Below are 13,593 nucleotides of genomic sequence, written 5' to 3'. Positions count from 1 at the left end.
GGAGGAGATATGGTAAAATAAAATGGGTTGAAAAATGCTAAAAACTTCACAACCTCCAATTTCTTAGTTCACAAACTGAAAACCTCTTTTAGTGCCTACACACCATTGACACCTGATGTCTGTATTTAACAAAATCCCAAACCAGTGCTACAGTGTGTGTCATCACAAAACAGCTTATGATGTTGTTGTTTACCGCGGAGTCAATGCCAACTCACAGTAACCCCGTGTGACAGAGCAGAACTGCCCCACAAGGTTTTTCTAGGCTGAAATCTTTACAGTACCAGATCGCCAGGCCTTTCTCTCTTGGAGCCGCTGGGTGGGCTGGAACCAACAACCTTTCAGTTAGCAGTCGGGTACTTAAACCATTGCATCACCAAGGCTCCTTAGCTTATTACAAAAAAAAAAAAAAGTGCCCTTCAAAATAAAGGTAAATAAAACCTCTTAGCAGCAGAGTATGCTCTTTCTATCCCTGTATATGTATCTACCTAAATAGAAAACAATATTTAACAGTACTTATTTAGTGGACCTTGTGACAATAAACCACATTATAATACTTATAAGCAGAATAAGGTATTTCTGCTAAATACAGAGATATAAAAATTTTCTCCTAATCAATTTTACATAGGTAGGAATTTAGGAAAACAAAAAAGCTTAACTGTTTCCATAGTTTCAAAATAGAAATGCATCTTTGCTAAAAGAATTTGCTTACACTTACCTGCATTCTAATCCTACATGTGGTCATTCCATCCGTCTGTCTTCATTTCTTCAACTATAAAAATAAGTGTCACCATAAGCTACTGTTGTAAACCCAAGGCACCCATGAATTTCATTATTAATGGTTCTAACTATCTTGAGTGACCCTGGAAATACATAACATGCTGTCATTTCTAATTCTGTGGCAGCAATAATTGAATCATCATTCCTAGGTGAGTGGACCAAGTGTTTAACCATTTAGCCTCCATATCCTATTTGATGATCCTCTAATTTGCACGAGTGAGTGGTGGGTATAATTTTGCCCCCTTTTACATATAGTGAAACTAGCCTATGATACAGAACAGTGGAATCACGTAAAGTTGGAATTCAAGACAACCTTACCATATCCATTTGGAATATCAAGAGACTGCCTATACCAGAAAGATGCTGAGAAAAACTGACAAAATTATTTTTTAGTAATTTTGAAAGTTCCATATCATGAGTCATGGTCATGGATTGAATTATGTCCCCCCAAAAATGTGTATATCAACTTGGAGAGGCCATGATTCCCAGTATTGTGTGGTTGTCCTCCATTTTGTGATTGTAATTTTATGTTGAGAGGATTAGGGTGGGATTGTAATGCCAACCTTACTCTAGTCACCTCCCTGATCCAAGGTAAAGGCCTGTACCACCTTTTCTCTCTCAAGAGACAAAAGGAAATGGAAGCAAGCAGAGAGTGCGGGACCTCATACCACCAAGAAAGCAGCACCAGGAGCAGACCACATTCTCTGGACCCGGGGTCCCTGCGCCTGAGAAGCTCCTCAACTATGGGAAGATTGACGACAACGACCTTCTTCCAGACCCAAGAGACAGAAAGCCTTCCCCTGGAGCCAACACTGCGAATTTGGACTTGTAACCTACTAGACTGTGAGAGAATAAATTTCTCTTGGTTAAAGCCATCCACTTGTGGTGTTTCTGTTATAGCAGTACTAGATGACTAAGGCAGTCATCATCATTATAGTTCTCAAAGTACAAGCAGTCCCAGGGTTACAAACATCAGACTTACGTACAACCCAAATGTTATGGATTGAATCATGTCTCCCAAAAATATGTGTCAGCTTGGCTAGGCCACGATTACTAGTACTGTGATTGTCCTCCATTTTGTGATCTGACGTAACTATCCTCCATCTTATCATATGCTGTAAACTCTAATCTCAGCCTGTGGTTCGTGGGGCAGAATTGTTGTATTGCTGGTGTTAGATGCCGTTGAGTCGGTTTTGACACATAGCAACCCTATGTACAACAGAATGAATCATTGCCCAATCCTGTACCATCCCCACAATCATTGCTACGTTTGATCCCATTGTTGTAGCCATTGTGTCAATCCATCTTGTTGAGGGTCTTCCTCTTTTTCATTGACCCTCTATCTTACCAAGCACAAGGTTCTTGTCCAGGGACTGGTCCCTCCTTGTAACATGTCCAAAGCATGTAAGATGAAGTCTCAATATCCTCGCTTCTAAGGAACATTCTGGCTGTACTTCTTCCAAGACAGATTTTGTTCATTCTTCTGGCAGTCCATGGCAAATTCAATATTCTTTGCCAATACCATAATTCAAAGGCATCAACTCTTCTTCATTCTTTCCTCATTCACTGTCCTGCTTTCACATGCATATGAGGCAACTGAAAATATGATGGCTTGGGTCAGGCACACCTTAGTCCTCAAAGTGACATCTTTGCTTTTTAACACTTCAAAGAGGCCTTTTGCACCAGATCTGCCCAATGCAATACGTTGCTTGATTTCTCGACCGTTGTTTCCATGGGCACTGATTATGGATCCAAGTAAAATGAAATCCTTGACAACTTCAGTGTTTCTCTGTTTATCATGACTGTTCCAGTTTTGAAGTTTTTTGCTTTCTTTATCTTGGGATGTAATCCATACTGAAGCCTATAGCCTTTGATCTTCATCGGTAAGTGCTTCTTGTCCTCTTCACTTTCAGCAAGAAGAGGCAGGATTAGGTTAAATTTGTTATGTTAATAAGGCAGGATTAGGGTGAGATGCGACATCCTTACTCAGGTCACAGCCCTGATCCTGATGTAAGGGGAGCCTCCCTGGAGTGTGGCCTGCATCACCTTTTATCTTATAAGGGATAAAACAGAGAGAGAAGAGAGCAGAGAGACAGGGACCTATGACTACCAAGAAAGAAGAGCCAGGAGTGGAGTGCATTCTTTGGCCCCAATGTCCCTGAGCTGAGAAACTTTTATATCCAGAGGAAGATTAATGCCAAGACACATGGCGATCTCCAAGGAATGCCAGGCTCACAGGTGCTGATGGGAGCCAAGGACTTTCCCCTAGAGCCAAAAGAGAGGGGAAGCCTTCACTTAGAGCTGGTACCCTGAATTCAGACTTTTAACCTCCTAAACTGTGAGCAAATAAGTTTTTTTGTTAAAGCCATCCACTTGTGGTATCTCTGTTATAGCAGCACTAGATAACTAAGACACTGTAGTTATGAACCAACCCCACAAAACCTATTATATTAAAAATTCAAGGTACACACAATGGTTTGTAATAACAAATGGGGATTACTCATGCTGCACATCAAAACATTATTATTAATGTATTTTTATATTAAAGATGTTTTTGTGTATCTGGAAGTGTTTTAATGTTTTCTATGCATAAAAAGGTACACTATATATTACATACCAAGACAAACATTTGAACTAACTTACATTAGAGACAAACCATACCTAACTGTTGCAACTTATGTACAAGTTCAACTTAAAGACAGACTTATGAACAGAACTTGTTCGTAACCTGGGGACTGCCTGTATCTGATATGATGTTTTCACAAAACTTTCAAAATGGTAATTTAACTGGGTTTGGTAAAAGACAGCATCTGTATAAAAAGCTCTTTTCCAACAAGGTCACTCTAAATTGATTCTTACTTTATTTGGATTCATAATTAGTTTCAACTTTGCACATGGCTGACATAAAAAAAAAGATAAGGAAAAGCCTAAGAGCCCAATTATAAAAGTTATAAATATATAGTATATGAAACTCATATTTCATATCTCTAAAATTAGAAACAGGTCATAAAGAAATGCATAGATAATAAGATATTTCTTAATTAACGAATGTTACAGAAAACTACTTAACTAGATCCTAAGATGTTCATTTTTTTACATTTTAACAGAATGTCTTAAAACAGATTATTCATTTAAAGTAGATTCTTCCCTGCCCCTGAAAAATATATATACACATATATATTATTTTTTAAATGTTGATTCTTAAAATTGATAATATTTTAGAAATCACTGAAATTTCCCTGAATCCTAGTCTCAATTGTTGTTTTAAGCCTGGTTTACAGAATGTTTGAAAATAATGTACTTTACAATAGAAGTCCTGAAAAGAAATATTAATGAATAGATCAACCTAATTTGTAATTAACTGCATGAATTTTTACACTGTTCATGAAGTCCTGAAAAGGATTTGTTCTCTTAAGTATGTTAACAATGTTGTTTGTAGTATTAATTAGTGATCCCTTTCTTCATAGCCAGTGCAGATGTAAACTTCAGCCACCAAACAATGATGTTCAATCATAGTAAATGTAAATTAATGACACTGAATTAATGAGGTTTTATTATACTCAAATGTAAAACCAGGTACATGGAACAACTCAACTGATGGTCACAAAGCGTTGGTAAAATAAATTCACTTCAATGAGTTCCTCTGCTCATGACAAAGAAATGGCATTATTAATACTCTATTTCATGATCTAAACATGACAGTTATTACTGATGGAGTATATTCTTGTTCTTTTATTAAGTAGGATTAGCAGTCTCATTCAGCTAGAAACAAATACTGGTGGCTTGGATCCTTATTAATAATATTTTACTTAGCTACTTACTATCTCCTTGCTTACATGGTCTTAAGATATTTTTCCAGAATTTTCCTATGTAAACTTTGTGTACACAAAAAGAATATAAGTTGACAACACACATGGAAAAACAGCTTCTTTTCTGCATCCCCGACAGCCAAAACTAACCTTAGACAAGGCACAACAGTCACCTACCCTGCATTTTTTGGAACAGTCACCTACCCCGCATTTTTTAGAGATTCCCCGAAACTCTTCCCAGGAATCTGTCCCTTTACAGCTTGCCAAAGTATTTCAAATTTCTACCATTAAGATCAGTTTAGGTGAAGGTTAACAGCCACATTACAAAATATTTGGTTATGGAAATACAGAAAAGGGAAAGAAATGTTAACGAAGCAACATACTCCTTATCACATAGTTTAATTTCCATCATGTATTTAACCGTCACGTAGCAAAGTTCTAAGGCCAGGACAGGAAAGGTGTTGCAAGTAGGAACAGGCAGAGAGAAATGACGAGAAACCATAGTTTGGAATAAGGCCTGCGGAGCACCACTGCAGAGAAAAGCCAGTGGTAGGTGTGCTGGGGGAAAGGTGGGGGGTGGAATGGGGAGCCTAAGGTATTCTTCTATTTACTCTCCTCAGTCTTTCGCCTCAGAGCTATGCAATGTTTCACTGAAAATTATAATAACAATAACAATAATGTAAAAAAGTAAATGGCTCAAATTATTTTGATTTCCAACAAATGGCTTATCATGACGTTTTCCCTAAATTTTTATTCTTTCCGTTGTTTCTTTACCTAAGAACAGGGAAAATGAAATAGCACCAGTTTTGGTAATTGAAGTAACAATTTTGAGGTGATCTAAATGAATGCTTTTCATCTCCACTGTCATCATTTCCTTTCATTTTTATGGTTTAGAAAACTGATGAGGGTCTCTGAACACACTCTCTAGCAGATGCTACAAAACCTCAAGAATGACTTAAACTCAACCTACCTTTCTAAAGTTGTATTCTGGAAGTGCAAATCAAGAAAGCTGTCACATCATCGTATTACTAGAAACAAAACCACAAACACTACTTTATTTCTAAATAGCAGTCTGTTATACAACAGAAGTTAGATCACAATGGAGATACACTACAAAACACCATGGCAGAGCATGGTACTAATGATTCTAACACTGCTCATTTTCTATATGTAAGTACTGAAATATGGCTATGTACACTTAGGATAAGGAGAGAAAGCTTAAGGAGCACAAAAATGTCCTCAAGGAAAATCACTTTCCTGTTTTAATGAATAAATAATTCTCAGATTACTGAGATGAAGCTCTAAGAATTCTTAAAGTCAGGGTTTGGTGAAGTCTGTGTTATCCACTTTTTGCAAATATGAAAAATCATTTAGTAACATATTTTCCATTAAACACATATATTCAAGTGAATATGTTATTTCTTAGAAGACTGATACTCAAACTCGATTACCATCCCTAATAATTAATTGTATAAACTATATGCACTGGGTTTTATATGTATGACAAAATGTTAAAACCAACCTTTGATAATGCTTTTTAAGCTGACAATACAAAGTCTGTAAGAAAGCAGAAGAGAAAGAGTAGCAGTGTGCTCACCTTAAAATCACGACTCATCAACAAAACTTTTTTCTATAACCAAAATTTCACATAAGGATTCCTATCAAAACAAGTGTAAAAACAAGTTTTCCTATTTTGAGTGTATACGCACATTTGTATTTCAGTTCTGCAAAATAGGTAAACCAAAGTTTTTAGAACTTATAATAATATAGTCTTGAAAACCCCAAGACGAAACATCAGCTATCTAATTAACTTGTAAAGGCACCAAGCCACAATGTATAGACAATTATTTTTTCATTTTTCACTTGATGACAATTTTATGTTTACACTAAGAATTCACATTTTGTGATTTAAAACAGGGAATGTGACCTTATGTATGCACACCAAGTGTTTTTTAATTGCCAACATGTTTATTGCTATCATTTGAATTATAAGCTTCACATTAATTTGTTATGAAAATAGGTGCCCTTAATATACAGATTGGAGCTACATCTACACTTCACACATCAGGGAAATACATTTTATTTTCTCATATTTCAGAAAAAATCTTAATTTTTGAAAATGGCAACAGAAGCCACTGATAGAAAATGCAGCCGTTTTAATGAATTTGAACTGACTCTTCACATGAGGATATATGCATGCATAAAAAATAATAGTTGTGTATCAGTAGTCTTATTTCAAGCCATGTGCAGAGCTATTTCTTCGTTATTTTAATGGGTAAATGAATACTGGGTGGAAGGCAGGAATGGTTCTAATATAACTAAAATATTCTCTTTTCTTTTTTCTCTCAAAAAAAAAAAAAAAGGACACAATTTCCCCCATCACCAGTACCACCATAATGAAGAAAAAAAAAAACTTAAAAAACTGGGCAAATCTCTATGGAGCGAGGAACATTTCTGAACCGCCCCCCCCATGGACTTTTGTTTAGTAATCATGGTCTTCATCCTACTGGGTTACTTCACATCAAGTGCTCAAGGCTCAAATGGTTCATGGTTCAAATGACCTTATAGCCACATTAGATACTACCCCTGGCCCCATTAGATGCTCTGGCCACACCAGGTACTACCCCTGTTCCAAACACACACACACTCACACCAGCCTAAGATGCCTGTTTGCAATTTCAGAGGTCCCGCTCGGTGCACAGCCAATGCCCATTCCTGCTTTGGTTGGTCCTGACCCCAGGAAGGATGGATACTACTTCATCCTGCTGAATTTGCTCTGTTCTCTCGTTCTTCCAGGATTCACAGGGTGGTTCCTCCCCCACTCCAATCCGGAACACAGAGAGGACAGAGGATTCCCTCGTGCAATAATCTGAGGGCGACCACTGCCTGCCCCACGCATTCAGGTTTCTCCACCCTAAAAAGCCCAGAGCCATCCCCACTAGTATATAACCCTGTGGCGGGAGAGAAGACACAATAATACAAATCGAAGAGCCCATTACAACGGGGGTGCCAGGGACACGGAGGAGGCGACCGGGGCGAGGTTCCCGCTGGGAAGGTGTGCACTAGCGAAAGGGCACCCCTTCAAGACCGGTGACAGGTCGTCGGGGGCGACTAGGGGCGACAAGGGAAGTCTAAGAACTGCTATTCAAGTCTTTCATCTGGCGTGTGGGGAAATCCCGTGGCGGCGGGGACTCTCGGGCCGTCCCCCGCCTCCTGCACCCTCAGCGCGCCCCCTCTGCTACCCACCTCCTGGCCGCCGCCCCCGCCTGGCGCGGGAGGAAGCGCCGGGCACCCCCCACGCTCTCCCGCTCTCTCGCGAGTCCTGTGCAGGCCCTTCCAGAGGGGAGGGGGAGGGGGCGCGGAGGGAATTGCTGCAATGAAGCGCCGAGAAAACACTTCCCGAGCAAGGCAGTCGGTGGAAAGCCACGGCCACATAAAAATGCCATATTAATGTTTAAAAAGCCATAAATCACCCCTCCCTCTGCAAAAGAAAACCATAAACCCGATCCCATGCACGCCTGCGAGCAGCCACCCACTTCCTATTTCTGTCACAGCAGCTACACCCTACCAGCAACCACCCCCCGGGCGCCCCCTCCCGCCACCGCCACCGCCACCCCCGCCTCCCCACGGCTCAGCCATTTGCCAATTGACACCCCCATAAATAAAAATGCCCCAGGCGGCGCTGGGTGGGAGGCGCGGTGGAAGGCTGCCGCGGGGGAAGGGGGTTCGAGGGTTGCACAATATCCTAGAAGGTCCCTGGCTAGAGCTGGGAGAGAACCCCGGGCGGGGGAGGGGAGGCGAGCCACCCGGGCGCCTGCGGCACACGGTGCACCCGGGCGACCGCGGCGCGCCGCTTACCTTTCACCACCCTGTCGGTCGTCGACAACTTGGGATCAATTGCCTTAGGCTCGGACATCTCCAGCCGCCGGGGGACAGCGACGCGCTGCTCGTCCGTCCGACTGCACACCCCGACCGGACTGGCGGGCCAGACACTCAATGCCGCCGCTGCCGCGCTGCAAACCGCTCGGCTGGAGGTCTGGGCTCTGAGCTGGCTTTAAAGTTACTGCCTTCTCCGCGCGTCCCTCCTCCTCCTCCTCCTCCGCCGCCGCCGCCGCCGCCGCCGCCTTCACTCCTCCTTCGCCGCCGCCTCCAGCCCCACCGACTCCGCTCCGGGCTGCGCGTGTGTGGTGGTTATTTATTTATTTTCTAAGCACGCCTCTCGGTTCTTCTTTTATTCTTGGGGGAAGGGGGATGGGGAGGAGAACGCACACACAAGCACCCACCCGGCACGGAGACCGGGCACCGCGGAATGGAGCCCCACGCGCGCACACGGCCGGGATTAAGACCGATCACATGGGGAGGGTCGGGGGCGAGGAAGGAGAGGCAGGGCCACCGATGTCAGTGCCACCAGCCGCGCCTCAGCGTCCCCGGCGGCGGAGAGGCGGCCGCCTCTACTGCTGCTGCTGCCGCTGCTTCCACACACCGAGCGACGCCTCTGCTGCCGCTGCCGCTGCCGCCGCCGCAGCTGCCGGAGACGTCCCGTCGCCGCGCTCGCCCGCGCTCGCCTCTGCCTGCTCGCGCCACTCCTTCACTCACACAGGCACAGCCGCGGAGCTCGGCAGACACAGTCCCGGCGCAACCTACCCTCAGCCGCCGCCGCTGCTGCCGCCACCGCGCCCGCCTCCGCCTCCTCCCCTTCCTCCTCTCGGCCCCCGCCTCTAGCTCCCCAGCAGCCACCTCCTCCTCCCCGGCTGTCCCCGGCCTCCCGCCCCCACGTCGGAGTCCCAGGCGCGCACTGGCTGACGCGCGCGTCACTCACTGCCTGGTGGCTGCCTCTCGGCTCCTCCCGCCTCCTGCTCCTCCTCGCCGTGTCCGCCCCCTCTCTGTTTTCTCCCGGCGGCCAGTCCAGTGGGCCTGCCACCTCCACCATCTAGTCCCTGCTCAGGTGTCACTATTGCTAGCCAGCTGGGCTTAGGGAAGGAGAATGGCCAAAGGGTCGCGGCCGGGAGGAGAGGAGCTCTACCGTGCCACCCCCACCCCTGTCTGGCCTCCGCCCGTCAACCCTGCATACACCCCCGCGCTGCTTTGGCAACTGTGCCTGGTCGGCTGGGTTCAGCCGCAGTGTGAGTAGCCAAGTGCCGAGGGTGTCTCCGAGTGTGTGCGTGGCCGGAGAGAGGGCAAGAAGGAGGAGGCGGGGAGAGGAGAGGAGGGGTGGGGGCGAGAGGCAACCGTGAGAGGGCGGAGGAAGAAGTGCTCGGGGAGCTCCAGGGCCCTTGGCGCAGCTGCTGTCGCTGCCCCAGCTGTCCAAGGAGGATCGCCAAAACGACGACGAATAAACAACTTACCTTGGGGAGACGGGCTCCGCCCTGTGAGAGGTGTACAGTTATTTTTTATATCGGGGCTTTGGTGTTGGCGTTGTTGTAGTTATTATTGTTTACCACCGGTGCATCCACACCTTCTGAGGAAGTGGCGGCTCCAGAACGTTGCGGACCAGGGACGTGGCGGAGGGTGCGGGGCACTAAGGGACGCTGGAGCGGGCTATCCAAGGAGAATGGTAGGGGAGTCCGAGCGACTCCGGGCAACTCCGAATCACCCGGGCAGCCCTGCAGTCTCCCGGGAGAAATGAGGGGGGCGGGAGAAACACTGGAAAGGGTAGCCTTTCCCCTGTTCACACACGCAAGCAACCACTGGTCGGGACAGGTGACACTACACCTTCCTTCCCTGCAGTTTCCAATCACCTGGCACCCACTTGGTGCTCCCTTTGCCTGCAGGGCCTTGGAGCCCAAGGCAGATCCCCACTCAGTTCCCTCCCCTAGGAAGGAGAGCAAAGGAGAGGATGCAAGGCGCAGGAGGGTGGAATGTTGGAATGCTTTCTGACCCGCTGTCCTCGAGCCACAGAATCTGAAGAGAGGGTCTCCCTCTGCCAGAGGTCACCTCTGCACAGCCTCTCTCCTTGACCAAAACCAACTCAGCACCCAAGTCCAGGCAAAGAGGGTGAAGTTTCTTTGGGAGTAATGAAAGTTGCATAAATTTCACACCACCCTCCACCCTTCCTGTTTTACTTCCAAATTCCTTTAATACCTGGTTGTTCCTATTTTCTGAATTGGACCGTTAGTATAATGGGACCGGTAAAAGGTTTAGGGAGGTAGGAGGTGGCCTACAAAAAAAGTTTTTGGAGATGGATTAGTTTAAGGCCCAAACTTCTAATAAAGTTTTAGGAACCAACTGATGGTGCTGGAGCAACTTGAGTGGTGTGGCCTGCAAGAAGTTGGAGCACACATTAGAAGGTCAATGAGCCTTTGCGAAGGCCTTCAAGCAAAAGGAGACTTGATGCAGGGTGTGTGCCACCAGCACAGGGAGGCTGCCACTGGCCCCAAGAATCTGTTGCCCAATTCTTAACCCCAGAATTAAAAAAAAAAAAAAAAATTGCCGTCTAGTCGATTGACACTCATAGCAACCCCATAGGACAGAGTAAAACTGCCCCATAGGGTTTTAACCCCAGGATAGTGTGTGGTAATAGGCAGACAATTCATTCAATAACTGTGCATCATGCTCCTTTTTTATGCCAGACGCAGTGGTAGGTACTGGTTTAGGGGAGGGGGATGATTAGAAAATGATCTTTGGCCTCAATAAATCCTAGGATTCACTGCAACTCTCAGAGAATAAGAAAACATAAACTCTGAGCCGCCACTGTACCTCCTCATGGAGAGGTTGTTGAAAACAGCCTCCTGAGCACAGGCAGAGCTAGTTGCTGAGGCAGATTTGGGGAGTTGGTCCCTCGCCAGATGGCACAGAGTGAGGGAGGGATGCCAAGGCCTGTGGGTGAAGAGGGCTTGCTTGGAGAAAGAGCAGAAAACCGTGTCCAGGGATGCTCACTTCCAAGGCCAAGACATTCTCTTTCACAGGACGCCAACAGAGAGGCTGTGCCCACTGTTATTCGGACTAACATTCACCAGGTGTAGGAAAAACACCTTTGAATCAAAATCAGAAGGCTTAAAGTGTCAGCACCATAGAAAGGTGTTATGATATAGGTAGGAAATGAAGGCACACCTTTCAGACACACCCTTTAGTCCACTACAACTCTAGGACGCTCCTACTTGAGGTATGTGTAGGGGAAAAAAAAAAAAATGATGACTCATAATTGCTTTACAGCCCATCTTATTATCATCAAGTACTTTTACTTCCTTTGTGCATCCTTCCATAACTGTTGCAACACAGACACATCTTTATTAAAAAAAATTGGACCCTGCTCTAAGGAAAAGTAGCAGTAGTATATGAACTAGGGACTAATTTTGTCCACGGAGCCCTGGTGGCATTGTGGTTAAGAACTCACCTGCTTGCGAAAACGTCAGCAGTTCAAATCTACCAGCTGCTTCTAGGGGGAAGTTCTAGTATGTCCGATAGGGTTGCCATCAGTCGGAATTGACGCAATGGCAACGGTTTTTTTTTTTTGCTTTAGTTTTGTCTATATACTTGGCCTGCTGAAACAAACAACCAAATCATCTTTTTAATTCAGGTATCTATTATGATCATGTTTTTGTTCTGCTAGACTGTCCAAGCAATCTTTGATCGTGTTATCATGGCATAAGGTTAAGGAGTGCTAGTTAAGTGATATATGGCTGCTAACCGAAAGGTCAGCAGTTCGAATCGATCAGCTGCTCCTTTGAAACCCTATGGGGCAGTTCTACTCTGTCCTGTGGGTCGCTGTGGGTCAGAATTGACTCTACTGCCAAAGGTTTGTTTGTTGGGTTGATTGGTTGGTTATTTGTTTGTTTAAGTGGGCTGCTAACCAAAAGGCTGGCAGGTTGAACTCAACCAGCAGCTCTACCGGAGAAAAAAAAGACGTGGTAATCTGCTTCGATAAAGATTACTGCCAAGAAAAAGATAACTTGCAGTCTGCCAGAAATTAGAGTTTCTACTTCCTTAAAAAAAAAAAAAATTTAGTGTAGAATAATTCTCTCTTGAAAGTGTCTGACTAGCTAGGGATTCCACTTCCCAGCCTGCTGTCTCTTGCATCTAAGTAGGTCCCTGTGACTAGTTCATGCTGAAGTGTTTTATCACTTGCAAATCAAGGCAGTTATGCAACAGATAAGCATTCTCCAGGCTATTGGTCCCTATTGTCTAGCTGAATGCAGGGGCTTCCAAGGCTTGGGGTCAGGCAGGACCAGGAGATGCAAAGAGCTAAGTCCCTGACTCACCACATGGAGGAAGGCTGTCCATCTATGAGGAAAGCCTGCATTAGACTTTTACATGAACAAGAAATAAACTTTTATTATATTACTCCATTAAAATGTGAGAATGTGTTTGTTATAGTAGCTAGTATTACCAAACAAATTAATATATAAATGTTATCTAATTATTATATAAGTTCCAAAATTCAAATTTATTGTTCGATTATTATTTAATAGAACTACCAGAAAACTAAAAATATTCTTTTTTTTTTTTTTTTTTTTAACGCATAAGCATCAGACTGTGATTATCTGTTAATGAGTTACTCATTCACCGGTTGTGTTTCAAACACCTGTTCTGTGCAAGGCACTGTAATAGATGAGGGATAAATGTATGGACAAAGAAAAATTCAAAGATTTAGTCCCTTCATTCAATGATTTTAGAATCTTATTATATATGAATTATACATATTACCTTTGAAAAAACTTAAGTGTAAGTGTTACTTTCTCTTGCTACTGGAGAATACAAACTAATGTTACTATTAGCTTCATCAAAACTAGTCATGAAGATAAATATGTATAAAAAAACAGTATTCAGGATTTGGGGTAATATGTCGATTTAAATGCTACAAGTTGCAACTTACGTCCATTGGTACAGATCACAGTAAATTAACATTTTAGTTTGCTATTAAGTGCATTTTTTTTTTTTAAGAAAAGCAATAAGGGATTTATATTTATATCCTGTTTTGATAAGAACTTGCTTTTAAAATTTTGGAATTTCTATCAGTTCCTGGATGAATATACTATCATTTGGACATTAAGAGTTGAATAATAACTTC

The 13,593-nt window shown here is 43.9% G+C and overlaps 1 protein-coding gene across 3 annotated transcripts in view; it reads right to left on the bottom strand.

Annotated features, from left to right (window-relative positions):
* PPP3CA (protein phosphatase 3 catalytic subunit alpha) overlaps positions 1-8,672 on the bottom strand; it is a 366,845-nt gene extending 358,173 nt beyond the window's left edge. The window contains exons 1-2 of one of the 3 annotated variants that reach the window (XM_064285506.1): positions 8,445-8,670; positions 716-769 (exon numbers count right to left, since the gene is read on the bottom strand). Coding sequence is in view for 2 of the 3 variants with exons in the window: in XM_064285505.1 (XP_064141575.1) it covers positions 8,445-8,502 (58 nt within the window). In the remaining variant the exon portion in view is untranslated. Of the gene's footprint in view, positions 1-715; positions 770-8,444 lie in introns of all 3 variants that reach the window. The other 2 variants (XM_064285505.1, XM_010590472.3) reach the window with 2 other exon arrangements.
* Between the last annotated feature and the right edge of the window lie 4,921 nt (positions 8,673-13,593).

Source organism: Loxodonta africana, chromosome 5 (assembly GCF_030014295.1).
Source record: "Loxodonta africana isolate mLoxAfr1 chromosome 5, mLoxAfr1.hap2, whole genome shotgun sequence".
Lineage (NCBI taxonomy): Eukaryota > Metazoa > Chordata > Mammalia > Proboscidea > Elephantidae > Loxodonta > Loxodonta africana.
The sequence above is the reverse complement of the archived record's forward strand: the minus strand, read 5'-3'. Positions and strand labels throughout refer to the sequence as shown.